Here is a 21,901-nt window from a genome sequence, read left to right as displayed (position 1 = left end):
GCATAGAGGGCAAAGTGTCGGACCCTCTTTATCTATGTTGGACTTGCTTTTGGTTATGTGTAGTGTAAATGGGGTCCAAGGACCCTCTTTATCTATGTTGGACTTGCTTTTGGTTATGTGTAGTGTAAATGGGGTCCAAGGTGTTCCTCCAGCACGTGTCCATTGTAGCTGCAAATAGCACTCATTTAGCAAAGTCATCTATCTGAAGCTCCAACTGGCTTTGAGCTTGCATAGTAGCAATGTGTCTTCTTAGTGAAATTGCACCCTACATTGCCCGATGAAATTCTCAAGAAAGATGTGTATGCTCCAATTACTAGGCACCTTTGCTTGTCAACTTTAAAATTATATATACTTTACAGACATTCAGTATATTTCTCCAAGGATGAGTCACTTTTTTATTAGGCGGAATCTTTGTAGATTATATTCTGCATCACAACCCACCTTTACAATCAATCAAAATCTCCATGGCAAGTTTCGAACTTGCACGAACGACGCTTTGATTCTACTCTTGCTGAGATAACCAACTCACCCAGTGCATTCGAGTGCTTGTTGTGTACCCAGTTGTTTATTTGAAAGAAGCAGTCCTCGTAGTGTCCCTCTCCAACTCCTCACCTACCACCTTGTAGGTCGTCAACGTGCCAGCCTTAGCCTCGCTTCCCATCCCGTGTGTGCCTCAAGTGTCGCTTGGCCTCGACCCTCGATGCATGCCACCTTGCCCTACACATCCCCTTTTTCTCTTCAATCCTCCATGGAATCTCCCAAGATTCGCTAGTTAAAATTGACCGAAATACCCACAAACACCAAACCCTGCAAAATCTTTAATGTGATTTTTATGCTAGCAATAGAATAGGGGATTGTACTATTATTGAAGAGGAGAATGGAAGAGAGGAGAGACGAGGAAGGCACGATCGGGCACGTTCAGCAGAGCGTCAAAGCCCCCCCCGCTTCTCTCTCTCTTTCTCTCTCTCTCTCTCTCTCACACACACACACACACACACACACGCACGCACGCACGCACACATATTGAGACTAGATCCCGGGAAAGCGCGCCGACCCTCTTCTGATTTTGTTCCCCTCCCCGAGCTTCCGCCCGCCGGCTCTCTCTCTCCCTCTCTCTCTCTCCCTTCACAAGTTCACAGGCTACGCCTCACACGTCTACAATGAAAAGTTCTGGCCCGTGATGAAGGAGTCTGCGATTCTTCTATTCATTCCTCTTTTTACCAATTAGCAAGCATTCTCTCTCTCGCACACACACACACACACACTCTCTCTCTCTCTCTCTCTTTAGGCCTCCCAGTTGCAAAATTTCACCAAGCAAAGCATTCTCTCTCTCAGACACACACACAGACGCACTCAAACACACTCTCTCTCTCTCTCTCTCTCTCTCTCTAATTGGAAGAAGATATTTTTCCTCTTTACCCACTGGTCAAGACTCTCTCTCATCAAGGTGACATGGCTGGATTGAAGAGCAGGAACAGAAAAGGGCAAATCTCTCCCCGTCTCTCTCTCTCTCTCTCTCTCTCTCCCACACACACACACGTCACACACGCGTGCCAACTTCACAAGCAGAAGGCCAGAAAAAAGCTGAAATTTTGACATTATATGAGAGTCTAGAGACCCTTTTTCCACCCTTAAATTACTGCACCCATCAATTGACTCTCGCTATTCATGACTCCAGAGTCCAAATATTGTGCTTTGTGCCACCCCCCATCATCCATTCAAACTGTGAACACATTATACAAACAGCATTTACATTATTTTGCCTACCCACACATACCCAACTAAAATTGCATTGGCCTTCATTCCTGTTACTGCACTCACATTGCTCACATCACTCTCCACCTGCCCACCAACTTCAACCCTTCTAATTTGGAAGAAGAGCCTTCCCCCTGCATCCCTTCTCTGCCCCCATGCTCCTGGAAGGTGCCATGGCGGAGCTCCGCCATGATGCCGCTTTGCTGCAGAATGTCGACGATAACTCGACTTCACCTTGTGCTTCTCCTCCGCGACCACAAAGGCAGCAGACCCATCACAATGCGGTAGAGATGGAGGAGTCGCAGCACTCCGCCGACATTGCTAGCCCTTGTTCTAATACAGAAAGCTCCCCTTTCAGCCATGGCCATAGTAAAGCATCTTCATCAGATGAATTTAGCAGCAGCAATGCAGGTAGCAGCAGCATATCTACCAGATTCTGCGACGATGCAAGCACAAATGAAGGGGTCTCTCTCTTGCAAGATGACAATGAGTTTGTCAACAGAGTGCTTAATAGAGAGCCGTCGAATTTGGGGGAGTCCAACCGTTTCGGCGGGTACCGATCGACGGCCGCAGTGGCGGCAAGCGGGGTCCCGTTCCAATGGGAAGCAGAACCTGGCAAGTGCAAAGCTCCCACTACTATCAAGGAGGAGGAGGAGGAGGAGGAGCAAGTGGCCCCTCTTAACTTGCCGCCCATTAGGCTTGCTGCAAACGCACACATGCCTCCTCACATGAGCCCGTCCCACTCTACGACATCGTCACCTCGCTCGCTTGCAGGTAAAGTTAAGAGTTTCATCAACCATGTGAAGAAGCCCTCCATTGACCACTTCAGCTTCTCTAACATAGTAGATATCCAAAAGAGCCCATCAAGGAAATCACTTCATAGAGCCAAGAAAGGGAGGAGGAACAGCTCTTTGTCTGCATCCGACCATGGCTCTCTTTCCTCTACCCCTTACAGTAACTATACTACCACTTTCAATGGCAACAATGGTGAAAATGTGCAGAGAAATGAAGAGCTATATGCACCCCGTGCATCGCTCAACTCCTCGGATCCCTCCTCTTCTCCTTACTATTTCTCGCCTCTCTCCAATACATCCTCCTACATGAGCCAGGGCCTCATCTCCCCTCGCATCTCCGTAGCACAAAGCTTGTCGGGGAGCAGTGCATCCATCACTCATCCTCAGATGGTGGCAATGGGAAGCTCGCACACATCATCGCGAGGCTCCAATAGCTCGATTTCAAGCATCTCGAGTGGAGGCAACGTCGGGCCCACGAAAGCACCGGCATTGCTTGCCAATTGCCTTCTTACATTAGCAGCTATGGCAGATGATACATCACCCCCTGCACTAACAGAGAGTGGGGAAAGTGACCATCAACAAAATGGCAATAGTGTTCTCTCTTTTGCATCACCTGAAATGGAGATCCTAGATGAGGAGGGGCTCTTAACAAGTGCAAATTTTATGGGACTACCGAAGAAGCAGCAGCAGACAACAATGGCAGAGTTTATCAACAGAGGAGGGCCGGCAATGAACCGATCTTTATCGACGTCGCGAGTCACGTTCGCAGATGACTTGTACAGAAAGCCGGCGCAGAAATCAAAGTACTATTCTGCTCAATTAAGTAACCTGGCTCAGCCCAAGAGCACCGCCTTCTCTCCCATGAAAGATGCATCTATTTACAATGCAAAGTTGGATGTGCTCTTCCCTCTGAAGAGACCCAACCTTAGCGGAAATTTAGCGTCGAAATACGTCAGCCAATCAGATGAGAGCTCCGACGATAGGCAAGCTTACGCCGATGCTCTTGATACAAGCTTGGATTGCTCTGTCGTGACAGATAATGAGGAATTGAATAACATGGTGCCAAGCATGATGAAGGAACAACCCAAGAAGGAGAGGCCTGCCCATGAAGTGGTGATGCATGCGAACGATGAGAACGGGTACGCATACTCGCCAATTGCATCGGCATTCGTGTTCTCCCCGAGGAAATCCTCACAAAATGGAGCAAAGCACTATTTCAAGCCCTCAACAAGAGCCAACATTGCCACAAAAGAGCAGCATTGCAATGGAATGAACCATATTATTCAGCCCAAGTCCATATTGAAGAAGACATACTCTCAGGAGCTCAATTGCACACAGAGTTTGAATGCGAATGGTGCCGGCGGAGCTGAGTCAGTGATGCACCCGCCCTTCATCCCGCTGTCGAAGAGCTTGAGTCATACTGGCTCTCAGAAGATCTCTTCAGTCTTGCTCAGATTTGCAGAGGCTGAAGAGCAGCTTCATAATAGCAAAAAATTACATCACAATCAAAATGGCATGAGATCATCACCTGCTTGCATTGTAAGGCTACTTCTCTTCTCATTTTTGCTGCCTTTTTTTTTTCTTTTTTTTTGTGGGCATGATCATAGTTTTGATTTAAAATAGTATGTCTAGATAATTAGAATGTTTTGAACCCATACAATTCATAAGTGAAAAACATGAGAAAATTGCTTTCTTTCAATAGTTTTATTCATTTTTTTAAACCATGCAATACAAAGTTAAGATATGAGAAAATTGCCAACTTAATGGTTAAATTGTCAAATCCCACCTACAAAAAATTTGAGAGTAAATTTGAAGGTGATAAAACCTACAAATAAACTTTAGAGAATTTAGTGTGAAAGCCTTCAAATATAGTCAATATACGTCTCAAATTTCTGATGTGTAAGTCTTTTCCAAGTTTTTGGGAAGAAGATTTTTTACAAAAAAATCATTGAGCCTAGGAGTAAATTGTTCATTGGTTGCGAGTGCGTCAAAACTGGAAAAAAATAGGTCTAGTGTAATCTAACCTTTCTAATTGGAGATTTATCTCTAAAGTTTGAATTTGAAGGTGAGAAGCCTACAAAATCTAGAGAAATTTAGTGTAAAAACCTTTAACACTAGATTAGTAGCACAAAATTCAAGGAAGATTAGCTTTATGTTATAATCTTTAACACTAGTGTCATGTATAACATAACGCTAATCTTTCTTGAATTTTGGGGGACCTAATATGCTATATAGCATCGTATATGATGATGGTTGAGTTTTTCGATTGCTGAAGAATACGAGACATTTTAGTGTAGCAAGTGTAGCTTTCTCAATATTGATAGTTTCTTAGGCCTATTGTGTGTATTTTGTAGATAATAACCATATCTAATTATAAACTATAAATTTGGCTAGATATTGAGTAGTTTATATGGGATTCTAGAGGTCATAATGCTAAACCCAGTTTTGTCGTATTTATTGTACTATTTATCACTATATCATTGTCGCCAAGGTTCCGCTTAGTAAGAGATCCATTATTCTTTTGACATTCTCCATGGCTGCTTTTAGATCCAAAGGTCCAAAGGGAATTAAGAAAACATGTATATAGTATTTGTATTAAGCGTGACTATAGAACCTTTGATGATAGGTCCATAGAATGGCAAAAATACAACCTTTTTTGTACCTATTTTCTTTGCCCCAAAAAAAAATAGTGAGGTAAAAGCAACCGTATGTTTTGATCACCAACCCATTGAAGTTAACGAAAAATTTGATCTCATGTCCTACAAAAAGTCCCACTCTTGTTTAGATGCAATCGACCGTAAGAAATGATTGTTTTGGGCAAAATGCACTGGTCAATCAACTTTGGAGGCTTGTGACCAAGAGACGAGAAATTTTATAAAGTTCATGAAAAAAAATTTCAAAATGAGTGGATCTACAATGGTTTTGGAAATTTTTTTCTAAACCTCTGAAAGGACACTTTTATGTCGTCTTCGGTTACCAAACTAGTGTTAAAGGTAGTCAATATACCTCTAAAATTTCTCAAGTGCAAGTTTTTCAAGTTTTTGGAAAAAAGAGTTTTCTTGGGTACTATACATAAGCTCAAATTTTTAATGGCATTTAAGCTATCCTCAATCAATAAATTGTTTTGTATGATAATTATTTGTGAATATAACTTTTAGTATTGACAATAATCTAAGCTTTTCCACTCGGCTTTTCCTCCCAAGCTTTGTTTTGCTTTACTACTTTTGTCTTTTCCTCCCAATGCTATTTTGCTTTACTTTTGAATTTGCTTCTAAGATGTGATCAAGGGGAGTTGGCCTAGTGGTTAAGGCAAGGGGCCGCTAAGCATGTCCACTAAGGTTCAACCCCTACGACACGCGGGTGTGGGTATGTGGGTGCAATCCCGTAAAACTAGTTGATGCGAAGCATCAGGGGGTTCAAAAAAAGAAAGATGTGGGCCTTTGATTGACCTCCCAAGTAGGAAATTCTTAGCATTCCTGTTTTCAAGTAAGCAATTGGAGTTGTTAGGTTTCTATTGAATAGGAAGGGGCCAGCAAATAAAGGGGCATGTGTGAAGGATCATCACTTGAAATTTGGAGCTCTTAATCTATGAACCTTGCTTTTTTCAAAAATCATCACATATGGTCACCGATGGATCCAACCATCGAATTTGTTTGTCTTTAATAATATATTTTCTTTATTTATTTATGCATGTAGAGTGCTCCATGGAGTATATATGACTATACATTTCCAAACAATAGAGATAATTACATATTGGTGTTTTAAATTAAACCTTTCTCTTTTAAAAGACCATTGTAAGGTCCCACCTTGTTTGGAAATGACATGCATTCTTACTTAATTTGAAGGGATATACGAGCAATTTCTTTGTTTCATTTTTTCTTCTCTCTCTAGAAAATCCGTTCATAGTCTCTCAACAGTGTCCTAATTAGATTTTCTAATTCAAATGGATATACATTCTTACTTAATTTGAAGGGATATACGAGCAATTTCTTTCTTTCATTTTTTCTTCTATCTCTAGAAAGTCCGTTTATAGTCTCTTGCCCAGTGTCTTGATTAGATTTTCTAATTCAAATGGATATACATTCTTACTTAATTTGAAGGGATATACGATCAATTTCTTTCTTTCATTTTTTCTTCTCTCTCTATAAAATTTGTTTATAGTCTCTTGGCCAGTGTCCTAATGAGATTTTCTAATTCAAATCCAAATATATACATTGTTACTTAATCTCTTGGCCAGTGTCCTAATTAGATTTTCTAATTCAAATGGATATACATTGTTACTTAATTTGAAGGGATATACGAGCAATTTCTTTCTTTCATTTTTTCTTCTCTCTCTAGAAAATCCATTTATAGTCTCTTGGCCAGTGTCCTATTTAGATTTTCTAATTCAAAAAGAAAAAGTTGTCCACTGGCAACTCACCTTTTGAAAGGTTTCAACAGACTCACATGAAAAGCATTGTGAATCTTCCAAGTATCTGGAAACTTCAGTCTGAAGGATACATCATTCTTGAATCTGGAAAGGGCCATAATGTCGCTTACTTAGCTTTGGAAAAAGCCGCTTCTTCCCCTTTCGTTTCCTTAGGCGTGCCTTCTCAAATCGTATATTTGATTTTTTTTTTAGCATATGGTAAAGCATAACATTAGTTGTTGATTGCAATTGGAGAAATGGAGTAGTAGGTCTCCACAATTTTAAAAGTAACGAAATACATAAATTAGTTGGAGTATATAGAATCCAAATATGTGGTGTTTGTTTCAATTTTGTATTAATGGAGGAAAATTCACTCAATGTTTATTATTGGCTTTGCAGCAACCTATGTGCTCCTTTCTAGGACGAGCTCTTTTGTGTCGATCAAAGCTTGCGAGCCATGCAGGGCGTCTCCGCTCATGATGGCTAACCTAAACTCGTTGATAAGTGTGTGATATATATAACTAAATGTAAGCTTATATATCGTAGATTGCAATTTCTATTGCATCTCACTATCACTCTCCTTATGATTGTACAGCTTAGCCTTGTATTTTGTTTTTGACTTGTAAGACATTATGGAAATGGCAAATTATACCAAATTTTGACCTCATGTTTTAAGAAGGGAATTTTGTCAAGGACTGCACTGCTGTTTCAAGGGAAGTGTGAGCCCCTGGACTCAAAGGCTGTTCTAGAAACATGCTAGTGTCAAAAGCATTGTTGTAAGATGTAATATTTGATCGCCCTCTGTTGTATTCTTTCTTAGTTTTTCTTGCACAAAGGATATACCAGGGCTCTTTGTAATTTTTGAATTTTAAGCAATTCGAGCTCAACTGAGCACTCTAAAAAAAAGAAAAGGAAATTTTGTCAGGAGATTTTGTTAACAAATTAAAAAACATTGAAACAACATGCGTTTATTGAACATGTACGACCTAAGGGTCCACTTGAAAGTATATAATTGAATCATATGAGTTCACCAAGAGGGATTTTCAATTCAATGAAGATAAATTTGAGATAAAATTAACATTTAATGTCAAATTTCCAGCTTACATGTGGTATATACAATTTCTTAAGAATGGACCCCTAGGATGCATTTAAGTCGACGAACTTCCTTATCATCCAGCAATCATAGGTCTCCTTTCATACAAATCTAAAGCAATCACAAGAAGATTTAAACGTTTTCTCATGTAGGAAATTGGAGTCTTTTTCAACGTTTTTCATACAATACATAACATCATTTTTTTTTTTTAAATGCTCACTTGAGCTTGAATTGTGCTTAAAACTCAAAAATTACAAAGGGCTAAATTACAAAGAGCCCTGGCATATCCTTTGCACACAGAGAAAACTAAGAAAGAATACAACAGGGCGATTAAATCTTACATCTCACTACAATGCTTATGCCACCGACATGTTTCTAGAACAAATTCTTCTTGAATTAAGTAGCAAAAGTGTCCCCACCACCAGATTGGTAGATAATATGGTCGTATTCTTTTGGTGTCAACCAAGAGTGCCGACTTATGCATGATTCTCCACTTTAACTCCCAACGTCCAAGAGGGCTTCCACATATGGTGCGTTTTGAGATTTACAATCTTCAAAAAAGGGTTGTGCTAACTTTTGCAAATTTCCAAAAGTTTTAGTGGTTTAAGTGAAGGTAATTCTTAAATTGGAGTTCTAGCTTTTTTACCTATTTCTAGTGCATGAGAGAAAGAATAGACTTTCTTTTGGTGAGTTTCCAAACTCACCATGCGGAAGCCTTCAAACCCCCAATGGGTGAGAGGAGGTGTGTACAGCACTTCCAACGCATGGAGATGTGCCCAAATATCTTGAGTGGATGACAAATCCATCCCCATTAATACTACGAAGATGCTCTCTATAGAAAAGATCTTTGTATCTAGGTGCTCCTATCTATAAGCCATGCCCTCCTAATATCAAGCTATGTAATATCCTATCAAATCGACTGATCTTGAACTTGAAGATAGTGCATCCAAAGAAGTGGTGGTAAGCCTCTTATCTAATCAAGGGAGTTGAAAAGATTGTGTTGACTGTTGCAAATGGCAATTCTTTCACGCTTGTTGATGCACTTTATGTACTTGGGATCAAAAATAATCTTTTATCTGTATCTGCACTTGCTAGATTTGGTCTTGTAGTGAAATTTGTGGATGGTAGATGTATTTTCATGATCTCAATTTTGGTGACAAAATTGTTGCATCTAGCATCTTGTGTCATGGGTTGTATAAGCTCACTTTGTATAACAAGTGTGGATAAAATTTTGCAATTGCGGATGTGGATTCAAAGGCTGTTTTAGATGAAAAACTTTGGCATGCTCGTTTTGCGCATTTGAATTTTGCCAGTTTGCTACGTTGCAAAAATCTGATATGGTTGCTTCTTTGCCACCTCTCGAAGCACCTTCAAAGCATGTTTGTGAAGGGTGTATTTTGGATAAGATGCAGCATTCCAAGTTTCAAAACAATGGTTTAGTACAGGCTACATGCAAGTTGCAGCTTGTACATAGTGATGTTTGTGGGCCAATGCAAACTCCATCCTTAGGCAATTACCTTTACTTCGTGACTTTTATTGATGATTACTCTAGGGATGTATGGGTGTATCCACTTAAGGATAAGTCCAAAGTGTTTTTGTGCTTCAAGAAATTTTTGGCTATGGCTGAAAATGTCTCTAAATGTACTATGGGCACCCTTCGTTCAGATCGAGGGGGGGAGTATGTCACAGTTCTTGCTAGTCGTGGGATAAAACACCAATGTACAGTTCCATATACACCTTAGTAAAATAGTGTTGCTGTCATAATAATCAATATCTAATTCTCCTAAATGATTTTCTCATATTAGACTGATCATTTAATGTGGGGAAGTGCCAGGGGAGAAAAAGCTAGAATATTGGTTAAGCTAGCAGACCGGCCACAGTAGGGATCCAAAGGAGGAAAAATAGGGATCCAAAGGGGGGGCCATCTGCAAAAGAGCCATGTGCAACAATGGGCTAAAAAGACCCTAAGGTTCAGCCCATTAAGACTTCCAAAATGCTAAGGTTCCAAAATTCAAAGGTTGTGTCCAAAGGTCAACCCTAGGGGAAATTGGATGCTTTGTGTGTGACCAAAAAAGTCTTGCATATCCCTACATAGGAGGGGGCGAGCCTAGCAAGTAGGGGATGAGAGAGAAAGTCACACACACACACACACACACACACACACATACTCCCTTTACACAAAGGGAATTAGGGACACATGTCAGCTCCCTAGCCCAGATGCCCACAAGGTGTGCCCAATTGCTATTGGATGACCCTTGAAGTGGACCAATGAGAAATAGGCTAGAGTAAATTTAGCCTAATTAATTTTAAAGCACTTAATAAAAAGAACCAATGAAAATTAAGTCTCCTGGATGATTATTGGACAGCCCGTGAAGGGGTCCAATAGGAATTGAGCAGCCCAATGGGCTACTTAATTCCTATTGGTCAGAATGGGGAAAGGTCCAATAGGGATTTAATTCATTTAAATCAATTAAGTTTGATTGATTAAGCTCTCACAAAAGGGGAAAGGGGGACACATGTCAGATGGCTATCACTTATGCTGCTTAATTATGATAGGCTACCCTTGGGGAGGTCCAATGGGGAGCCTGCAAGAGCAAATAGCAAGAGGGCTTGCCCAAGAGAGAGAGGGGGCTGATTTTTGCAAGGCGTTATCACACACACACACACACAATCTCATGTGTGAAGAAAGAGAAGACTATCTCTTCCCAAGCTTTAATGGAGAGCTCATCACCTACTCCAAGCTTGTGAGATAGAAGCTTACATCAACACACTCCTGGCATGTGGATGCAAATCCAACCAAGAGCCAAGCTTCAATGCATGCTCATCTTCTCTACCATGCTAATTACTAAGCTAAGCTATGCTAATATGAGTGATTATGTGAGGAGATCTACATCTTTCTCGTAAGATACTCCTTCTTCCTCTCAATCTACTCTCATACCCTGCTAGCTCTCACCATCTTCGAAGGTGTGTGAGGTCTTGGGTCTGAGAACGGGGATAATTAAAGTTGTGTTTGCTAAGTGTTTTTCTTAGTGCATGAAGCTTTCATCTTCATTGCACTAGCTAGTCTTGAAGGAACACAAAGAATTGTATTGTACAATGTCTCTCTTGATGGGAGAAACCATAATACAAAGCCTTTTGGAGGGGGGACCGGCTCCATGCAATCCGGTCCTCAACTGTTGTCAATAGCTTAATTTCTCTCTCTTTTGAAAGTATTGTTGATGCTATCTAACTAGGTGTTATGCTTTTTGTTGCTCTCTCCACCCAAGCACTCTTGTAATTCTCATTAGGAATCTATTCTAATGAAATGCCCACTATGTTCATGCTAATTTCCGCTACACACAAGTTATTAGGCCATTAAATGTTACAGTTGCTGAAAGAAAAAACAGGCCACTTATGGAGATGGCACAATGTAGGGTCAAGAGTCAAGCTTTGCCACTTTTTTATCGGTTACAATACCAAAAGCAAAGGTTACAGATTATACCATCCGCAAACCAAATGTATCTTGGTTTCACAAGATGTGTTTGTGGAAGATTTTGTTTAGCCTTTGTTATGATGTACTAGAGATAGTAATGTAAGCTCACATGACATTTATGACAGTTTGTTGCCTCCTATTTATGGTGGATATTTGAATCTAAATTCAAAGGAGGCACATGTACAGCCTATGGGGGTTTCTGAAATGTTACATATTAGCCTATTAATGATGCAGATGTACATGATGCACTTGATGAGGAAAGGGATGAGAATTGGGATGCTACAGGTATGCCAAAATGGCTGGTGCATACTTCATGTGATAGTAAATTGATTACACCTTTGTCTAGTCATGCTTGTTCAAGTTCTCGCTATGCATGTTATGCGTCAGATTGCTACGCTTTGGCTATTTTTAATTTATGTTATGAGGAGGAAACTCTGTCTTTTGATGAAGCACAAAGTTCAAAAAAATAGATGGCTGCCATGCAATCGAAATATGATGCACTTATAGAAAATGACACATGGAATTTATGTGATTTGCCTCCTAACAAAAATGCCATTGGTACAAAGTGGGTTTACAAGTTGAAACGTAAGCTGGATGGTGAGATTGATCGGTATAAGACTCGACTTGTTGGAAAAGATTATGCACAACAAAAAGGCATAGACTATGAAGAGGCTTTTGGTCCCACTTGTTGTATGACTATTGTGTGTTTTCTATGTGCATTGGAAGCTCATTTGGATGGAATATACATCAATCAGACATTGTTATTGCTTTTTTGGAATGGTGATATTTGAGGAAGTGTATGTAAGGTTGCCTCACAGTTTTGTCAAGAAAGGACAAGAAATAAAGTGTGCAAATGTAAGAAAGCTTTGTATGGGTTGAAGAAATCTCCTCGTGCTTGAGCTGACACTCATTTGGTTAAGGAAGGCTTTCGAAACAATCCAACAGAAATCACTTTGTATGTAAAGCATGAGAGTGATGTACTTCTCATCGTGGTTCTATATGTGGATGATTGACTGATTACTGACCCAAAGGAGACACATATTGCTGATTTTAAGGCTGATTTGAATGCTTCTTTCAAGATGAAAGACTTGGGGCTTTTGCATCAATACTTGAGCATACAGCTTCAGCAGTGTAATGGTTGTAATCCCTTGCTAAGTTGCATTATTCGTTATTCGGGAGATGTATAATACGTGAATAATGGGCGTATTATTCGTTTATCTAAATTATACGGCCGTATTATACGGTGCCACATCAGCATAAACGGCCAATCGTATAACTTCTTGATTTTTTGATCGAAAAACTTTTCGATCGAAATTATTTTCGAACGAAAGTATTTTCGATCAAAAATTATAACAATCGAATATGTTAGTATATATAGCAACACGCGAAAGGTCTCATACCAGCTTTCAAAGTCATTGTTTTCCATGTGAGTACTCTCACCAAACGATCAAGAAATGTAATTTGTAAAAAATTAAAACAATTTGAATGCAATAAAAATTAAAATTCAATAGAATTTTAAGTTTTGTGATTCAAATATATGAATTTGTTTTGAAAAGCTTAGTAAATAGTTGAAAGTTTGTATTTTGTGAAGAGTTTAATCTATCAGCTGATACAAACTGTAATTATAAGAATCACTTGTCAATGTGTTCAATTAATTGACACTTGAAAGTGACTAATAAAAAAAAAGTAAGATATTATCGTTGTGTGTAGAGTGTACTCTCACATGAGATAATTAGTTTAAAAATATAATTACATAAAAATTAATTTTATGTAATTTAAAGTTCGATTTTGATGTGTAGAGATTTTCTCTCACTTCAAAATGAATATAATGAAACAAAATTATATTTTTACGTTTTGTGTAGAGCTATTCACACTGCTATGCTCTCACTAGAGTAAAAGTTTAGGAAAAACATGTCCAAAAATAATGATATTCTCTTATCTTTATTTGGACTGCAAAATCTATCGTATTGTGTGAGAGCATACATATGCTCGCATTGTAGATAGATAATCGTTTAAAAATCTATGGTAAAGTGTAAGAACTTTTTTTTCGTACTTTACATAGATACGATAATTATCAAGTATTGTAAGTGATTATCGTTTTGACATTTAAAAATGTCACTTATATCTCTTGTATGTATAGTAATTTATAATGATAATCATTTTAATACTTGATTTAATTGTAATTATTGATTATCGTAATGTGTTAAAGATACAAGCTTGCACTTTAGATAAATCGATGCAATTTATATGTAATACAATGGTATTGTTTTTTATTATTGTATTTTTGTTCAATCATTGTTTTTAATTATTTTAATTTCGTTCAATCATTGTTAGTTAAATTAATTTAATGTTTTAATTGATTTTGATTATGAAAATGATCATTGACTTTGTTTTTACTAGCAAACTATTTTTGTGCATCATGGTGAAAGGACAAGAGTGGAGTTATGTGCATGAGTTGAAAGCTGGGAGAAATACATCTCGACTTAAATGTAAATCTTGTGGCCACGAGTTCAGTGGTAATGCAACCAGAATTAAAGAGCATTTGTTTAAAGTCTCTGGCAATGTTGAAAAGTGCGAGGCACCACCAAAAGATATTCATGAAAAATTTGCCATGTATTCTCGCAAAGTAAAGTTGATTCTTGCAGCTAAACATAAAGGTGATGTTTCTAAAGATATTCATGCGAATATTGAACCATCTGTATGCAATGAGGCAACAGAAGAGGTGTGTACCACTCAAGTAAATGATCAAATTTCTCAATTGAACCCTCTTCATGGACATGCTTCTACATCAGGAGGAGTTCGTAGCACAAGCAAATCCGGCAGAGCATCATCCAATGGACAGACAATGCCTGAAGCATTAGGTAAACAATGGTTGCTTGAGTTGCATTTAAAATGGACACAAGCATTTGTTGCGACTGGCATATCATTCAATGTTATGCGCAATCCAATATTTCAAGATGCTTTGATGAGTACAGCCAAAAAAGGATTTGTGCTTCCTGACTATAACAAGATGTGAACTGAATATCTTGATAAAGTCAAAGACAGTACTGAAGCCATTCTCAAATGCACAGTCCTAGAGTTTGTTCCAGCATATGGATGCACCATAGCATTGGATGGATGGACTAACTGTCAGAAAAAACCTTTAATCAATGTAATGCTTATTAACCCTAGAGGGGCTATGTTCGTGGAAGCAATTGACATCTCATTGAAAGAGAAGACTATCACCTACCTAGCAGGGGTGTATGAGCGTGCAATTGCAAAGGCAGGTGGACCAAAGAATGTGACTGCTATTGTCACAGATAATGCGGCCAACTACAAAGGAGCAGGAAGAGCTATTCAAGTCAAGTATCCGGAGATTTCTTGGGTACCATGTGCAGCTCACACTTTAAATTTGCTTTTAAAAGATATTGATAAAATGGCATGTGTGAAGCAAACTTTATTGGATACAAATCATGTGGTGAAATTCATTAGAGAGCATCAATTTTCGTATGCTCTTTTTCGAACCAAGTCACCAAATAAAGCTCTGCAAATATTTTGCGCAACAAGGTTTGCTACGGCATACTATGTTCTTGCTGCTTTGCAAGAGTTGAAGCCTGCATTGATGGAAACCTTAGCAGACAGAAGATGGGATGGATGGCTCAGCAAGTATCCAAGTTATCAGGAAGCAGCTGGTCGATGTGCACAAATAGTAAACTCGCCAGTCTTTTGGCATAATGTAGAAAGAATAGTAACTGTGTCTAAGCCATTTGTAGATCTTTTGAGAGCAGTTGACACAGATTCTTTTATTTTTGGTCGGGTCTACTAGTATATGTCCGAGGCTATACGCAAGCTAAGAGAAAATGTCAGTTTTGGTGCAAAGGATAAAGCTACCATGATTACAATTGTTAACAAGCGTTGGGTGCAGTTGCATACGTCATTGCATGGTGCGGCTTTTGTATTGGATCCTAAGTTTCAAATGCATCAGCAATCTGCCAACAAAGAAGTTATGTCCGACTTCAAAACAGTGTGCTCCCAACTCTTAGGACATGAAGATGGAAAAACAGCTTTTCATCAGCGAGTAGATTATGCCAACAGAACTAGTATGTTTCACGATCCGTGGCATATAGATGCCATTGGCAAAACAAGTGCACCTTTATGGTGGAAGGAGTATGGTGGAGAGAAAGTGGAGTTGCAACACATTGCAGTTAGAGTTTTATCAGTAGCTACATCAAGTGGAAGTTGTGAACGAAATTGGTCAGCATTCGACTTTGTGCACACGAAAAAGCGAAACAGACTTCATACTAAACGGGCTGCTGATTTGGTGTATGTTTTTTGCAATATGAAACTTATTAATAAGCCTCAAAACATTGCAACTAGAGCCGCTCAAAAGCAATATGGAGTCTTCTAAAACGCATGAAGCTATTTCTCCAGAAGTTGATGATGAAGATGATATGGAATGGGAGATAGTTTCAGAATGCTCAGATATGGACGAAGTAGATGATATGGTTGCAGTTTTTGAAGATGGAGATGATTTGTGAGAGTACCATTGTAATACTTAACAAGTTTTAGCATATGATGAAAGAAAGTGGTATCTCGTTGTCGTTCACATCAAAACCTCTCTTTCTCTCTCTCATACGCACATATTTACTCACACACAAATATAAATTGCCGATAATATCTTATCGAATAACAATTACATAAAGTCGATGTAGGTTTGAAATTACAACAAGGTTCTGGGAAATTACTCAATCGAAAAGAGTTTGATATAATTTTGAGATTACAAAAAGCTTGTGAGTGACTTATGAGTTTGATAGATTTGCTATAAGCTGGTCTATGGTAAAATCTGTAATTCCTAGCTCAGGGGATGGTTGAGCACCATCTTTATGTGAAGTGGTAGTATCATCTGGCAAAGGTCCATACAATGATTCATATCGTTGAAGCTTTGCTTGTACATCACTTAACTCTATTTCAAGCTCAAGAATACGGCCACGAAGCATGTCCGGTGTTTCTCCTTGGCTGGCAAGGTCTTGTCCTTGGCTGGCTAATTCAGTTAGTGTTTCTGACTCTTCAGGAAGTAAAACAATAGGACGCTTGCGAGGAGGCATTGGATTATTTGCATTGCGTGCTGCCACCTTTTCTGCAATGCATCCACGTCCAACGCCAGCGGTGCCTGGACATTCTGACCAATCCACTCTCTTCAGCAAAACATATCGAACATAGCATTGTTGGATAAAGTAAATTGCTACTTGGTTGTTGTTTGGTAGGCATCTCTCTTGTCGTATAAACCTTTGCAGCAATACACGTGCCAGTCCTTTATGTTGCAAATCAGAGAGCTTTAACGGAGCTGTATCTTTTGCATTGCCACTTATTTGAAATAGTTGATGGCGTACAAAGTGATTAGAGCAAAGCTTTTTGCACTCTTTAAGGGTTAGTGGTTCGCCCTGCAGCTCAGATTCATCTTCTTCAATGTTCGCAGTAGTAGAAAGATTTGCTTGTCCACATCTAACTTGTTCTTCTTTAAAAATTGCATGAGCTTCAGCATGGTTGAGTTCTTCTTCCATATCTGCATATTAGGTGAACATGTTGAGTGGCATAAAATGGTAACCATCTTTTTGCAACATTTGTCAGCCTACTCAACGTCCTCTTCCTCATGTGTGTATATATTTTTCTACGCTATTAAGTTATCTAGAGTAAATTCCCCCTCTTCGTTTAACCTTTGTGGTGACACATACATTATACTCTTCCCAAAAATGTCACCTTAGTCATATATTTATATTACCACCCTTTTCTTTTTTGCTTTGTAAATAGAATAAGCATACAATAACCAACTATATACCCCCAAACTTTCTTACCTCTTGTGAATTAGTAGTAGAAAAATAATATATCCATCTTCCACCCCATATAGATAAATTCCCATGGAAATCAACTCTCCACTTGTCTTTACCAAAGATTATGGTCCCTCTCTACAAGTCTTCTATGCCCCCTACATAGGTGGCCCAATATCTCTTAAGAATATACATATAGTTTCTCTCCTTTCAAAAAGACTTCAATTGTATATTCTTTTCACAATAAAATAATATTGGGCCCTCCTCTATTTGTTTAAGCATCATAGCCTTTTGAAAAAGCATGATTCCCCTTGGATGCATACAAGCAAAGGGCCCATACAAGAAGACTTGGAAGCAAAAGGTTCCCTAATCTAGTGTGGACCTTCCAAACCGAATTCCTTGGTGCATGGGCGTGAAGAATAGTCCAAATTCATATCAAACATGTTGAGAAGGTCAATTTTGCCTTTTGAAGCATGTCATTCCGAGCTACAGGTAAAAAGTTATGGTCAAAATAGTGTAAATCTGTCAGATTCGCAGCAAAAGGGAACTGTAAATCAAGTAAATCAAGAGGGTGAGATCTTATTTTTTCCCTACTCATCTTCTAGAAGAGCAATGAGTGTTCAAGGTCACTTGCATGTGATGGGACCAACCTAAAGATGCTTTCTAAATGCCAATACAGACAAGTTGAGATACCCCGCAGGAGCCACCCGTAGGGCCTCATGGTGGGGCCCACCTACATTATGCACCCCCTATGGAGCCTTCACGGTCTAAAATGATATTTTTGGTGAATAAATAGTCCCTTTTATGTCCAAAATTCAATGAGTGGTCAAAGGACACTTAATTAGGTCTAATCACTTACTCTAATTAAGTGTAGCATAATCCCACTCCTACACAACTATAAATAGCCCCCCTTGGAGAGACTCAAGGACAGACATCTATATTTTCAACTTCATGTTGTTTCTTGATCAATAGTAGAGAAAACCCCAACTCTCCCTCTTTCACATCCTCCCTCCTAACCCTCCTCTTTGGAGGAAGTACAACTCTATTCTCCACTCTTTCCATTCTACCATCTCTTACTCCATCAACCCAATAAATCATTTGTAGCACCTCAATAACTTGTAAATACATCATGATCTCTCTCATGGTTATGTTAATGATCATGAAATCATCTTCAAAACTTTCAAGTGTCGCAATTCGTGATGGTTAACCAGCGTCTGTCCTCCCCTTAAAAGGTGTGCGAGAAATCAAGTAAGTGTTCTATTCTCAATTTACCATTGGTTTGTTTCTCCACACTTATTCAATTGGTCTAAATAAATTTCTCACTCCAACTCTCTTTTGCTTCATTACATATGCATGTGGCTACCTCTCATGGTGATTTTATTTGTTTCACGGCATTGTATAGATGGAGATGAGCTCTCTATGCAAAGTGTGTTAGTTTGATGTAAGTGATTCTCTTGTGTGTTTGAGAGGCAAGTCTTGTGCGCATGATTTTTTTGATGAGTGCTTGAGAGAGGAAGAGTTTGGATGTATTATGGGTATTCTTATGGGGAGAAGGTGAATTCTATTCCACAAATTGCATATTTCATTTTGATGCACAGCATTGGGTTGCATAATCGTTGATGGTGTTCAAGTGTCCAAAGTGTATATAGAGTAAGGGGGTTTTCAAAGTGTGTTGCTTGAGTGGGTGAGTGCAAGTGTTATTTTGATTGGTTTCCTTCTCCACTCCCAAAAGAAGGTGGTGCCCCAAGTAGTGTGCGTACCTCTTTACGAACATTTTGTGAGGGTAGGCCCATTGGTTTGGGTTTAGAGGCCCCATTTCAAAAAGCTCGCCCTCATAAAGTGGTGCCCCCACTGAGGAACATATTTCCAAGTTACCTTCAAATTTTTTAGTGATGAACAATGGAGTTCCCATCTATCCATTTCATTTTGCACAACACATTAGAGTAAATGTTCACATAGATAGAAAAGTCTTTTTCCAGCAACGCATTGTTTTTATGTTTGGTGCAGAAAGACTTAGAGAAATACTGGCATCACCCAATCCAATTATACTTCCAATCATCAATTATGAAACTTCTTTTGATGTTCACGTTTTCATTTTGTTTTAAAGGCAGGAACAAGGAGTGGTGAAGGGGTGCTCAAGGGCCATATGAAGGAACGAGGTCTTCAGACCAACAACGAGGAGTAGCACATGAATCACGATCAAAACAATGAACCTTTTAGGCCTATTGCTCGGCAATCCATTCATATAATCATTGCAACTAAGTTTAGGTTTCAGTCTATCATAAGGAGGATATTTGGATCCACTCGCCTCAATGAAATCAATGCTTCAATTAATCCATTTATTCTACCTATGATAAAGTACGAATTAACAATGGATGTGTACATCTTCATTTTAATGTAATCAGATTTATAGTGTCAATAATCTTGTGCGGCCCGTAAGAGAAAAGTTTCTTTAGAAAAAAAGAGATTTCAAAAAATCTAAACAAAATGTCAAGTTCTTTTCCCACGTTCTATGCAAGAAGTGGGGAAGATGCGCAAGAGTTTCTTGACAACTTGGAGATGGCACATCTCATATCCGGGAGAGATGAAGAGGAAGTAAAGCTACAAGCCTTCCCGTTGGTTCTAAAAGCAGAAGCTAAAGCATGGTATGAGACCTTGCAACCCCAAATCAAGTCCAATTGGGAGAGACTGCGAGCAAGCTTCCTCTCCAAGTTCGGGCAAGGTGATACTTCTGAAGGACTATGGAAATGTCTTATTGGACATAAGCAGGTATCACTTGAAGACTATCCCTCTTATGAAGCAACCTTTGTCAATCTATGGGGTAGGTGGGAGGCTACATTAGAAAATCATGGTGGTGCACCTAACTTTCTAAAAAAAGAGAGATTCATGGTTGGCTTGTATCCACTTTTAAAGGCTAAAGTAGAGCTAAAATTCCCATCCACCTTCGAAGAAGCACGTGAGGTAGCCATCATCAAGTTTAGAAAACTACACTTCCAAGCACATAGAGCAAGGGGTTTGAATGAAGTGAGTGAGAGGGAGTCTTCACAAACCATGGAAGCACCAATTAGGGCCCCTCTTGCACAATCTTCACAAATAGGAGATAACTCTCAACAAGAGGTTTTACAAAGGCTAACTCAACAGCTTGAGAACCTCACTCTGAATCTAGTACAAGGCCTACCTCAACAACGACAACCAAGAGAAGGGAATCGCAATCAACGAAGACAAGCTCAAGAGTTGCGATGTTGGAATTGCAATGAAATGGGCCATGGCATGTACAATTGTCCACATCCAAGGCGACTTCCGGGAGACATATATCCCCCCAGACCGCCTCCTCTCACTGTGCAACAAGAACAAGCTCAAGGCCCACAAATCCTTCGTCGACCACCACCACCAGCAAATATATCTCTCGTCCCACATGAGGAGGAAGAAAGAGGAGTCAACATCATCAAGCTAGAAGAGGTAATAGATGAGCATACTCTAAACTTTGATGTTATGCCAGCAGAAAAACGCACAAGAGCACATGATAAGGATGAAGACATGAGAAGTGAAGGAACAAATTCAACCAAAAGGGACAAGAAGAAGAAGTCAAAGATGGAGGAAGTTGAAAGTAGCGGGAAGTAAAGATCAAGGCGAAGGGAAATTGGTATCAACGACTTCCCATTGGGAAAGGAGCTAGAGCCCTACAACATCCTGGAGGATTTACAAACCCAAAAGCCAAACATTTCATGGCCTCAACTTCTACACCTATCAGCCAAAGTAAGAAGGCAATGGCCAAAGTTCGTAAGTACAAGAATTCCAAAAAAGAAAGCAAATCTTTCCATTAAGGTTGTGGCCTCAAAGCTACAAAAAGATGTGGAACCCATTGTGGATGCTTACATAAGGGGTAAAAAGGTGCCTAATGTATATGTTGATGGTGGAGCTCAAATGTGTGTGATCACAGAAAAATCAATGAACAGGTTAGGGCTTGAAATTACAAAGTCCTCTAATTGTCAAGCTAGGATAGCCAACAACTCAAGTGTGAAGTGTTTGGGGATCATTGAAAATGTAAAAGTCTCTGTATGTAACATAGATGCACGAGTGGATATGTATGTCATGCCAGCTAAGGGGGAGGGCTATCCCATGATCCTAGGGAGGCCTTGGCTCATTGCTGTGAGTGCAGATCAAAAATGGGGAAGTGGTCGTTTGATTCTTAAGAAGGGTCAACCGGTGGTGTATGATTGGCGAGAAGGAAAGCAACTAGATATCAACTATGAAACCACGGCAGATGAAGAGAGCGAGGAGGAGAGTCCTTACTCAAGTGATGAGGAAGCATCAACCAGTGCATCAACCAGTGAAGAGGAGTCTTCTTTGGAGGTAATGGGAATTGTATTCAACGCCAACACTCAAGATGTTCCAGTAGAAGAAAAGCCAACAGACAATCACACACGAGGGGATGAAAGATGCCACCACCTTGAAGAAGGATTTGAGAAGATGCTTGCAAAAGATCTTACTTGTGAGGAGAAGAGGTCCTACATCAATATGTTAAGGAGGTATCCCAATTTGTTTATCACTGACTACTCACAAATAAGAGGTGTA

General features: G+C 39.4%; 1 protein-coding gene across 1 annotated transcript; it reads left to right on the top strand.

Annotated features, from left to right (window-relative positions):
* The first annotated feature begins 1,628 nt into the window (after positions 1-1,628).
* Positions 1,629-7,624, top strand: LOC147449389 (uncharacterized). Its single transcript, XM_086521824.1, has 2 exons — positions 1,629-4,088; positions 7,357-7,624. Exons 1-2 carry the CDS (start codon positions 1,911-1,913, stop codon positions 7,435-7,437), a joined length of 2,259 nt encoding a protein of 752 aa, XP_086377950.1. The 5' UTR covers positions 1,629-1,910; the 3' UTR covers positions 7,438-7,624.
* Positions 7,625-21,901: the final 14,277 nt, after the last annotated feature.

Source organism: Adiantum capillus-veneris, chromosome 10, assembly GCF_014529385.1.
Source record: "Adiantum capillus-veneris isolate H3 chromosome 10, ASM1452938v2, whole genome shotgun sequence".
Classification (NCBI taxonomy): Eukaryota; Viridiplantae; Streptophyta; class Polypodiopsida; order Polypodiales; family Pteridaceae; genus Adiantum; species Adiantum capillus-veneris.
Note: the sequence above shows the minus strand (reverse complement) of the source record. Positions and strands in the feature narration are given on the sequence as shown.